General features: G+C 43.5%; 1 protein-coding gene across 3 annotated transcripts in view; it reads right to left on the bottom strand.

Moving 5' to 3' along the window:
- Positions 1 to 12,232, bottom strand: part of AMOT (angiomotin) — a 57,211-nt gene that overhangs the window by 18,498 nt on the left and 26,481 nt on the right. For all 3 annotated transcript variants that reach the window (XM_042876416.1, XM_042876414.1, XM_042876415.1), the window contains exons 4-6: positions 6,139 to 6,592; positions 4,122 to 4,266; positions 2,580 to 2,672 (exon numbers count right to left, since the gene is read on the bottom strand). In XM_042876416.1, coding sequence (XP_042732350.1) covers positions 2,580 to 2,672; positions 4,122 to 4,266; positions 6,139 to 6,592 — 692 coding nt within the window. The remainder of the gene's footprint in view (positions 1 to 2,579; positions 2,673 to 4,121; positions 4,267 to 6,138; positions 6,593 to 12,232) is intronic.

The raw sequence follows: 12,232 nt of genomic DNA, 5'->3' as shown, positions 1-12,232 counted from the left end.
AAGGGACCTCTGGAGATGACTGAGTCCAACCCCCCTGCTAAAGCAGGTTCCCTGTAGAAGGTTGCACAAGAAAGCATCCAGCTGGGTTGTGAACTTGCTTTGGCAGGGGGGTTGGTCTCGATGATCTCCAGAGGTCCTTTCCAACCCCTACAATTCTGTGATTCTGAATAACTCCAGAGAATGAGACTCCAGTCTCTCTGGCAGCCTGTTCCACTGCTGTCACCCTCTAAGCATTTTCTCATGTTCACATGGAATTTCCTCTGTTCCAGTCTGTGCCCATCATGTTGTTGAGCTCCACTGAAAAGAGCCTGGCCCCATCCACTTGATACTGCCCATTAGATATTTATGTAAACAGTGCTGAGATCCCCTCTCAGCCTTCTCTCCTCCAGACTGAACAGCCCCAGGTCTCTCAGCCTTTTTTTGTACAGGAGATGCTCCAGGCCCCTCTTCATCTTTGTGGCCCTCCACTGGACTCTCTCTTGGCCATCAGGGATCACTGCTCACTCATGGCCATCCTGTTATTCACCAGGACACCCAGGTCCTTCTCTGCAGAGCTCCTTTGCAGCAGGTCAGCCCCTAACCTGTACTGATGCATGCACTTATTCCCTTTCTGCTGCACTCCAGAAAGTGCTGGACACAGTGGGAGTGCCCATGCTTTGTGTGTCAGGAACAGGTTAACTGCTTCCATTAAAAAAACAACAACAACAACAACAACAAAAAACCAAAACATGCAGGATAAAATAACTTGGAACTGATGAAATTATCACACAAGAGTGTAAGGCAAAGCCACAACACAAAGCTGATGTCCTCTGCCTATGCTGTCATTCCCAGCTCATGCCAACCAGCTACAATGATAACATTAACATACTCACTGGATACATAACCACAGAATACTCCCTGCAGTGATCTACGCCCAGCACTGACAACACCAGAGAAACTACATTCCAGAAAGTAATATCCCACGACAAAGGAATGAGGACAAGGAGAGCAAGGCTTGAAAAACAGGAACTAGATTCTGGGTGTTAGGACAGACTGCATATGGAGTACACAGGCACATTTGTGCAAGCATGTGCATAACTATATTTACAGAACCACAATTACTCCCTTCCTTCTGCCAGCAGAAGAGCCAAGAGCAAAGCTTTAGCAATACAGAACAGCTAAAGATTCCCTTTTGCTAGGGAACTGATGCAGCCCACACATAGGTTACAGAAGAAACCTCTCAACCAGCAGCACCTCAGAGCTCTGCATAGCAAATTCCAACTGCAATTCAGAGCTAACCTTGGACATAAGAGACAAGGATAAAGGCTAATGCCAGTACCAGCCTATTCTGTTCAGTTCCCCATCTTTCCCATCCTAGCACTTCTCCTCCACCCAGGAAATGAGCCGCTGACAGTGTCAGCATGTTTAAAACGTATTGCAGAAGATGGGCAGAGATGAGGTAGGGTGGCATTACGCCAGAAGGTATCAATCAGTGCTGGCACTCTGTTAATCTGTAAGTGCTTGCAGCAAAGCTTTTGGAGGTTTTATTCCAGATTTTTCTTCAAATGAGTTCTGCCTCACCAACAAGTGCCTACAGTATCCCAAGAAATGCTGGGATCCATAAAACACAGCACTAAGCTTTCCACATGCATCCAGAAGTAGAAATGGCACCTAAGGCTTCACAGCTTTGGCCTTCCCACCTCCCTGGGCAAAGCTATGAAATCCTAAAAGCCAGAGTACAATCACACATTTCCCACTACCACCAGGAGAGCAGAACTCACACACTGACAGTGTGTTTTGCTTGCAATGTAAGCCACAAGGAATAAGCTAAAGACAACACAAGAGGGGGATACCAGCATCTGTCAGAGCAGAAGCAGCTCATGTTACATCATAGAAAATCACTATTTTGCAATTTTACTTTCTCTTGCATTACCTTTATATAACAATTGTGAAAAAGTAAGCACTGTCAGAAGGGTGGGGCGCAGCACGGAATGAAAGGAAAGCTGGCTCGCTGCCATCAGCCTTGAGACATTTTTGTACAAAGGAAAAGCAGCATTTCACATCTGTCATTTTGGTTTGCCCTGTGATAAATCCACTGCTGCACACAGAATTCATGACACGCAGCACAACATACTGCAGGCATTTTTAATTCCCCCTGCTTGTGCTGAGCCGGATAGTGAGCAGCAAATTAAAGAGGAGACAGAGATGGGAGACCTTCAAGGTTCCAGTCCCGCTGTCCCTAAGTCATGCCAGGATTTTTGGCAGTCTGGGAAGGTTTAATTCCAAAGCTTTCAGGGAAGAAAATAGTTGCTCAAATTCTATTACACATTATGGAGTAAACACTATTTTTACAACGCAACCGTACACTACGTTTGCTCCAAAATCTCTAGCAAACACCATCAGATAGACTGTACATACTGACAGAAAAAGAATCCTTAAATTTGTCCTCCTCTCTGCACTGCCAGTTTTGGACTGCCAGTGCCCCAGTTTCAGTCCTGGTAGGTCAGATCTGTCAGTTTCCTACATTCATCTGCTGCATGTTTATCCTTTTAAGAGTGACCAGAGCACTCCTAATGACCTATAATGACTGTATAACTTACTTTGTGCAAAGAGTTGAGAGATGGTTTTCCGATTGTCTTCAGACCCCTCAAATTCCTTCTCCGCAAGCTGCTTGTTGGCTGTCTCCATACGTTCTGCAGAATTTGTCAAGAAAAGAAATGCTAAAGAATCAAAAAACTTTCAAGCATTAAAGACTCGCAAGCTCAGGGAGTGGATCTTCTACACAGTCAAAGTGAAAAGACTATCAAAAGCTGCCACTCATTTCTTAAATGTTTCTAATTACGTCCTTCAGAAAATATTTTGAAGGAGACAAAACAGATTAAACAGAGTTTAAAAAAATCCTTTAAACAATTGTAACCTAATTTATGTTCGTTTTTTTCTATTTTTATAGATGTTGAGATTCCCTATAGGATTCAGTATGAAGAGCTGATACATTTCAGTCTTCTGTGTCACAAATTTCATAAAAAATGGTTTCAAAAATCTCTTCAAACTCATTTTTCCCACACAAATAAATCTCCCCACGTAATTAAAAGATTCCCTTATAATCCTCCACTACATCTTAATAGTTTGAAGATTAAACCACTGTTGTCTAATTACCTGACTTCAGAGAAAAACATGAAATCCCAGGGATAGCTTAGCAGTTCTGCTGCTGTAGGCTACTAGAAATTTGTATCAGATTATGAAAATAAAAATGAAATATTTATGCAGTGTTTTATTATGAATAAAATTATTTAATGCGGGCCTTTGTGTACTGTCTCTCTCACTAGCACTGGGCAATTTATGGCCTCATATTTTGGATGCATATTTTTTAGCTTCTGAAAACATGATCTTACTCCGAGACCACAGACAGAGGAAGAAGATGACATGTAGGACAATCAGATGGCTTTCGGAAAAAAATTAAACTTCCATTTTACAAGACCAATTATACACTTTCACAGATCTAACATTGCAGTTGTTTTTCGCCTTTCAAACTAATGTTAAAAACTTTGACTCATATTAAGGTCAAATACCATTCAACACCACTCTCCACTGCCAGCCATTGTGCAGCCTCAGCCTCTTAGCAAGAACCAGACACTAACAACATCTCACTTTGGAAAAGGGATCCAAAAAACCAGATGCCTATGTTGATAAGGAATGACAAGACCTTCAGGAAGAACAGACACTGCAATTTGTATGTCAGTGCAGAGAGGTCATTGGACAGGAAATAAAGTGAACATGCCTGGTGTGGGATTAGGCAGTCAGCAAAGCATCTTCCCATTTGGATAAACTGAACAAATTGTACAAAATTTGTCTAGGATAATAAGACAAGAGAATTCCAGGCCTGCATCTGGTTTATGGCATTTGGCTTATCACGTTTCTTCTCAATGAGAAACAGGCTAGAAATGAGACACCAGCACTCTTCTAAACCTGTCTTCTCAGACTCTCAGCAAATGCTTAAAATCCCAGACTACTGAATATACCCGAGTATCCAGTCACATCCAACTGCGTCAGCAGACACGATGACTCCCATGGCAACACACTGGCTTGATGAGTAAGAACAACAGTAAAAATACAATATTGAAGAAAAGTTTTACTTAATTCACCTCTCAGATCCCTGTTGAAATCATGAAGCCTACGAATTTCTCCTTCCAGCTTGTTTCTCATGGCCTTCTCCAGGGCATCCCGCTTAGAGGATGATTTCTCCAGGTTTTTGTATGCCTCTGAAACTTGCTGAATTTCTGTTTCCAGCTGCAGTGGAAGTGAAAACAAGCACACACTATTTTATCACTTACAATTCGTTTCATTTAATCTCAGAAAGGAGATTGCCTTCTCTTGTTTTCTTTGTTGAGATAAAATGCAGCTACACATCAAACGAAATGACAGAATCTCATTTTCTGAGGGATCCTCCTTAAGAATACCAGTGGCTGGAACAAAAATCTGGACCCTGCTTCCAGCCTCTAGTTCTACTTCCCCAACACAATCAGAGCACTAATACAGTGAACTGAAGAAGTGCAAATGTCATCTACTTTTCTTTTGTATGTCCAGAACTGTTTGATACTAGTATCAGTTGGGGCAAAAAAAAAGAAGATATATACTGAAGAAATAGCTAATGTGATACTGAGTTGGTTAAATAAAATAGAACAAGAAAGTCAACCTATACTAAAAAATGCTAGTAGCAGATCCTACACTGCTGATGAACTCTGCTGATCTGTAATTGTTACAGTCCAATATTCACAATAAAACCTCCTGATGTTCTATGCTTACACTTCCACATCTTAGTTGTATTTTAAAATATTCCATCTACTTAACTTGGGGGGAGGGTGGAACAAAGGCACACATAAACGACTGTAGTAAAATAAGTTTTCTCCTTCCTTCTAGCCTTCAGTGTAAAGCTGCTTGATTTAAGCTGCAGCAAGCAGCTGATCACCCAGAGCAGGGGAACATTCACTTCTAACTCTCCTTGCCAGGCACAGCTTTGCACTGCTACAGAAGTATGGATGCACGTACTAAGAGATCAATAGGGCATGGAAGGGAGATCATTGGTATCCTTCTTTCATTATCAGGAAGCAGTCAAACATTTCTCTAAAGCATTTCCTGGTGAGGAACCTTCCAAATAAAATACAACACAATGAACATATGTCCCTGGAAAGAGGCAACGTAGGAAATAAATCAGCGTGGGAAGCCACACGGGTCATCTGAACTCAAACAAGTGTTTTAATCAGACACACATTTTTATGGTCCTGGAGACTGCTCAGTGCAAAGAGCACAGACAGGCCCACAAAGTCCTAGGCTACAAGCAGCATTAGCCTTTTCACAGCTGCAAAGCAAAGCAAGGCTGACTGGCTGTGCAACTTTAAACTGTTGGTCATCCAGAAGTTATTTCTAAAAGGCTGCAATGAAAATATCCCTCAAGCTTATTAGTGATGGCTCTCATTGGAACTTTTTATTACTGTTTTTAATGTACGGGAGAAGGGCTTTATCATCACCTATTCTACATGTTCCATAAAGCCAAAGGTGGTAAATAGCTTGATCCAAAGAGACTTCTAAGTTTTCATAGCAGTTGTGCAGTACTGAGGGAAGGCTTTTTAAGTGACTCCAGTGACAAAGTGTTAGTTTCAGCCCTGCAATCCAAATGTCTCTAATGTAGCCATAGCAGCAGCACTTCTCCTGCACTATGTCCTGCCAGCCAGTTTTGCAGTCATGCTCCCTGTTGTCTACTTGTGTGACCATGTACTCAAGTCAGCTCAGATGAACCCTTCCCACAGTCTCTAAACTCTTTCAAACTGATGGGAAAACAAAGTCTGCTGCTATCCTGAAAATAAAAACACTAGCCTTAATTAAGCAAGCCAAGCAGCCAGCCTATTTGAGACAACTGATGAGGATGCTCTTTTGAGCATGGTCAATTACCTGTCAGAATAAAACTGAAGGCTTTGATTCCATCTTCCGATGAAGTTAAGGACTGCCCAAAGGGACAGGATACAATTATTCTATCCACATACAAAAGACTGAAGTAGATACATCAATCCCTTAAGCAAGCAACATTAAACAACTGCAGATTAGATTATTCAATTATGGATGATACCAGACACAGGAGAGTGTCTGACATTCAAGAACACCCACCTTCTGCAGTCGGGCTACCTTCTCATAACACCCATCCAGCTCCTGTCGTAGAGACCGGTTTTCTTCCGACAGGATTTCCACCATTTGCTGGGCCCTGGAAACTATGGCAAAAGGATCTACTTGCATCTGCTGATATGGGGAAGGTATCTGCTGAGCGCGGGACATCACTGAATAGGAATCGCCTTGCTGCTGCTGCGGGCCAAGGAAAGGCTGGCATAGTCGGTACAAATCTCCCTGATGGACTTGGTTTGACAAGAAAGGCTGCTGGGTCCGTGGCAGAATGCCAGGATCTCCCTGGCTTGGAGTCAGGGGTTGCTGGTGCTGGGAAGGGGACAGCCTGGATGGCGGTGGAGACTGAAGCAAGGTTAAAGATCCCAAAGATGTCAAGGAAGAAGTTGGACTGTGATGGTGAGGTGGTCTCTGTTGTAACTGCAGCTGTACATCTGGGTTCTGCCTGGAAAACAGAGAGCAGAAACTCCATCAAAGTCACATAGATGATGCATGAACCAAATGATAAAGGCATGAGCTGTATAGCTCCTATTCACAGGTATTTCCACATGGAAACTCCTCATGTTCAGGGCTTTGAATATACATTCGTTTAAATAAATGCTTCAAAAATCAATCTGGTACCAGAAAATCAATTCTAAGTATGTGATGGTCGTAATCATGTGTCTATTTTATACAGAAACACTAAGAGAAATTCCATCAGCAACCACTGGCAAAAATTATTTTTACTTTTTTTCCACAAACTATGAATAAAATGGCTGAGCTGAGGACTTCTCTTTTGTCCTGAAAAATGCAATCTCTTAAATAGAAAACAATTAATCTTCTTCAGTAATTAAGGATACGAAGTTAAAGGAATTGGCTAAGCTCCCTGTTGCCAGGCCAGTACCAGTGGTGCAAGCTTTCCCAAGCATCAACCAACATGCCTGGTCAAATCAGACAGTTAAAGGACGTGAAAACAAACCTAAGAGTTAGAAGGAGCCTTTTGTCCAACGTAGTAAGTGTGCTCATTGTTCCTAACAGTAACGTCCAGAGGATATCAAACACAGATCTAGACATCTGCAACACGCTTGCAGAGAACTAACTCCGGCTCACGTTTCATGGACTCTGGAGATCCCCATTTTAAGCTCTGCTATGTTACCATTGAAAAAACCTTTTTTAGAAACCGTGGATTTACCGTACTTGGATGATCTCAGAGGGCAGGCTTTGCTGCTTCTTCCCATGACATTCAATCTCTAACTTCTCTAGACATTCTTTACACTAGCAGCTGAGGTCTACCCTCTCCAGCCAGTCTCTTCTCAAGCACAGAACTCAGGTTGATGCAGACCCACTCTGGCAGTTCAGTTCTGCAGTTCTGTTCTGATAAAATTTCCTATCCTCTGGGCTGCAGTTGAACCCTGCAGCTGGAAAAGTACACACTGCTCCACCTGTCTGGAGCTGCTGCAGAATACCCCCGTGGTTGTTTGTGCTCACAGGAAGGAACCTACGGAATGGCTGTGCTGAGCACACCAGGGATACTGATGTTCACAGCAGCCCCCAGCACTGCTCTCCCACCACACCAGGAGGGTTAGCCATGTGTCAGTTAATGGCAGCAGATGTGGACCTGAACTGGAAGCCAAAGGGTTACACAACGGGCTTCTCAGCCTATGTGCAAACACTCGGCATCATCCTTCCTGTCCTGTGCAGAGCGAACGCATCAACTCTTCATACCCGTCCAAAGAGGAAACGTCTGTATTACTCACATCTGGCTGCCAGTGCACGTAGGAGTCAATACGTTCTCAGGCAGGGTTCACCATTTCAGAGCTGCATCTCATTTTCCCTGCTTTCCAGCAGAGAAGGTGCAGAGAAACCCTCAAGGTGACATTCAAGTTCTTTAATGGGGAAACAAATCTACTCATTCTCACACTTGGGAAGAAACAAATAATTACTGCTCTAGTTACTGTTCTTCCCTTCCTCCCACTCAGGTGACTGTGGCCCCCAACAGCATCATCATTTCAGGAGCTGCATTTTCCCAGGAATGATTACATGTGGCACAAGGATCTCAGGGGTTACACATAAGACAGTTGTGCAAGTAATTTCCTCAGGAATGTTCAAATTAGTAGCAGCAATTTGGTTCTTCCTCTCCTGGCAGTTCAGCCCCACTTAATGCATTTATTTCATTACTTTTATTCATCAGTTCTCACAACGAAGAATAAGGCAAAAACCAACACAGGATGTGCTCAAGGTCATCTAGTTTGTCTCAGGTGGTTTCCAACACCGTTCTCAGCTCACTCAGGTTAGTTAAAACTTTGCATCTTCACACACTCTCCAGGTCCTCCAACTCTCTCTTTACATGATGTCATGTTCCTCTGATTTTTTAATCAATTAAGGACTAATCTTGTTGTGACAATCTGTGATGGCCTGCAGAGGTTAGATCAAAATACATATGTTGCCAGTCTGCCTCCTGGCTGAAAACAAACCTTTCCCATTCTGAATTCACAAAACTCTTTTTGAAAACAACTTGAAGCAGTTATTCAGATAGGATTAACCCAATCTGCATGTGCTGGTAATATAAGCCTGGGGACTCTTTAGATAGGGATGCTGACAATCTGGCATATTTCAGTAAATGCATCTCGTAATCCTGCCATCAGAACCTTGCTGTTTCCACAGCATCCGAGCCCTAAAGAGAGGAACTCAAAGGAAAGGAGGTCAAAGATGCAACAGTGGCAGCTAAATTCTGAAGGGACCCTCCTTGTACTGACATGCTCAAAAACAACTTAAAAAAAAAAAAAATCTATTGTAAAGAACTCCAGGAAATCATGGCCAACTATTTCTAAACAAGATATATTTCCAACATTTCCAGCATTTTGGCACTCACATCCAAAGCCTCTCACATCTTCAGAATACAGCAATCTCACAGGTTCAAGCTACAACATGAGAGCTGGAAGCCCCAATTTTATGGCATTACCAACAGCTTCAGAGTTTCCAAAGTGACACAAATTCCCAGCAAGATTATCCAACAGGGCTGATACAGCCCATGTTTGAAAAAAATATTTCCCAGTAACCCCACAGTGACGTCTCAGCCTTTTAAGATCTTCTATGAAAACCTTCATCTGCACATTTACAGAACTTTTTAGTATCCTCGCTACTTTCAATTTTGTCTCACAAAATACTTACATACATATACTTCTCATATATATTCTTCTCATACATACACTTCAAAATACCCAGCTCTGAGACCCTTCCCTCAGATTAATGTGAGAATTGTGGAGTTTATTTAGGAAGGCAGATGAACCCAATGGTACTGCTTGAGATTTTTTTAAGTCAGAATCCTAAATCTTAAGGTACAAATCACTCCTGGGGTCATTTCACAGAACTGCTGATAGAAAGGTAGCAGAAACTCTTCTCCATGAGAGAAACTGTCCCCAGGTAACCTGCAGCAGTAATTGCAATTATATCATGCAAAAATGCAGACAGACTCTTGAAATACTTGAAAAACAAAATTACTCAGTATCTTTCAATTTGCCTTGCTCTCATAAACACCTCAAACACCGAAAACAACCCTGCAATAATTCCTAGAAATGTTTAAGCTTGAGAAAAGAACTTTAAGGGCCACTTCATTTTGAATGCTATGACACAAGAATCTCCGCTTCCTTTACAGTCCCTGGCAAACACTGGAGAAACACGCCACGCGGGCCAAGTACAACTGTGGATTTATGGCTCCGCAGCTACAAGGGTCACATTAGCTTTTAAGTCACAAAGATAGAGATACGGCTCTGCAAGCAAACCCAGCCAACAGGAGTGCAGAGGCTGCCAGGATTACAGGAACCAAGCCATGCAGAAGATCTATGCGCAGAGGAGCAAAGCGGGGAGGGCAGAAAAATGAAGAGAGCAGAAAAGGTCTCTGGCTTGTTAAAAACCATTTTTGCCTTCCCAGCTTCTCCTGCTACATCAGGCTCAAGCCATCACGGGTCCCCACTGCCTCCAGCCCTCCCTGTGAGCCAGGACACAGAGTGCAGGAGGGAGCAGGCTCCGCTCAGCCAGGCGGCTGAAATCAAACTGATGCGGTTTTGTTCTGCCTCCATGCCGCACCTGATTATCTCCGCTTTGATGCTGCTCGGGGGAACGTGGGACACAGAAGGGATTTACTAATTATGGGACAAGCTCTTAAAAAGTTTCTGTGCAGTCAGCGGGATTAATCCCAGCAGCACTCGGTCACTTGGGCGGGGGATGGCGCTGGAATCGGAGGCAGCAAGGCTCCTCAGTGCACAAGGCTGAATCCAACCAGCCCCTTCGTCCCAGTTCTGCCATGGGGGACACGACTGCTGCATGCTGAGGCCAGGGCTCCTCTTAGACCTGAACGTTCGTGGCATCACCGGTGCTTAGGTACAATGGAAATATCAAGGAGAGAATAGGATTCTGGAGCTTCGCATGCAGCCAGTCCTCTTCTGAACTTTACAATTTCCAAATAGCAGCGCAGATGCCCCTGGCATGCCCAGTATTTACATTAAACCAACACTGCTACAAACACATACATGTTCCCAAACTTACACCGCCCAGGAGCAGGTGAGGCAAACTGTTTGCAGACTGGTTTAAACTTACCACACAGCCCATTCCTTTCCCAGAGCGGGGAGGGTGAAGCATGAGAATGTCGTGAATTCCCCAATGTTTATCTTGCTCAACGGGTTTTAACTGCATCGTTAGGTCACCCTCAAATTCCCCTGAACAATGAGGGGAAAACCCGCAGAAAAGGGTGTGGCTTCGCCAGCAGAAAGAAGGGGCTTTGTTTCCTTGCCGTGCAGTTCAAAAAATGCACACGTTTACCAATCCCAATTAATCCTGATAAACAGAGCTGCAGCCCAGGAAAGCTGCAGCGGCTGAAAATACTTTATCGCTGCAGAGGGGCTGCGAAGACACACTGTCAGGTGCCAGGCAAACACACTCCTCACAGTCATGTGCCTTTAAAATGCTCATGCCACTGCCCAGCTGCACCTTTGGTAGCAGAGAAGAGTTCTTGTCTAAATGACTGTTTCTCTTAATATGGGAGAGGACTCGCTCCCTTCCTTCACTACGCTGCTCTGTAATTTATGGATTAGTCTTGCAATTGTTCTACTGCTTCAGCATTCGCTTGCAAAGGAAACCTCTTCTCTGTACAGCTATTTAGGTTAAAAAGTAACCTCATTAGATTCCCAGTGCTTTGAAGACAAATTTCAGTTGCTTCCCCTACTGGAAACCTCGCCAGCTGAACCTTTCTCCTCCTCCCCCCTCTTTTTTCCAAGCAGCCAGGATCCATCCAATACAGACAAAAATCACCCTGTCTAGAGGAGCTGACTGTTGGCATGTTTTCAAATACCTCTCCCTTGCACAGCAAGCAGGCAATGTCTCAGACTCACTATATTAAATATTAGGAGCATTTATGATGCAGCACAAGCACTAAGGATCTGTTTCCTTCCCCTGCGTGCAGATTTGAGGCCTTTGAATTTTCAAAAAGATTTGCAATGAGCTTCGACAATCACTACCACCCCCCCCAAACCCTTTACTTCCCCTCTTCCTGGCCTCTTTATTATTTATTTAGCCAGATCAAAGGGCCTTTTCATCAGGCTTGTATGCTGCTGAAGTCATTTCAGATCACAAACAATGGTGGACAAACTCTGAAAATAGCTCCCCATAGGACTAAGAAGGTTCTGAGCAGATTCAAATTCTCCAAAGCTCAGACTCTGTTCCCAAATACAGACTGGTTTCTTCCTCCCACTCCCCTGAAAACACAACACAGTATGTGCAAACATAAATGCAGAGAGACCTCACCATTTTCTTCTGTAGTAATACCCTCCTGTTGCTCCTTTGTATTACTCTTTTAGGTTCAAAGCCAGGCCAAAATCATAATACCAAAGTTCCCTCTCCCCAGCCTTGGATAGAGATGAGACAGTAAGGAAGCAGGTAAAGGAGAGCCATATTTTCAATCCATGTGAATAAAACTTCATCTTCACACACGCGGCCATCAGCGTTTGGCTCAAGCCAAATCTACTTTCTAATCTAGAGAGAACCAAAACAGGCTGGGATTTCAAATTGTGCAAGGAAAATTAACAAAAGCCAAACAAGCAAGTCTTGAATG

The sequence above is a fragment of the Lagopus leucura genome, unplaced genomic scaffold, assembly GCF_019238085.1.
Source record: "Lagopus leucura isolate 7727_CA_CO unplaced genomic scaffold, USGS_WTPT01 Super-Scaffold_100016, whole genome shotgun sequence".
In the NCBI taxonomy this organism is placed as follows: Eukaryota; Metazoa; Chordata; class Aves; order Galliformes; family Phasianidae; genus Lagopus; species Lagopus leucura.
This window is presented reverse-complemented; position numbering and strand designations above follow the sequence as displayed.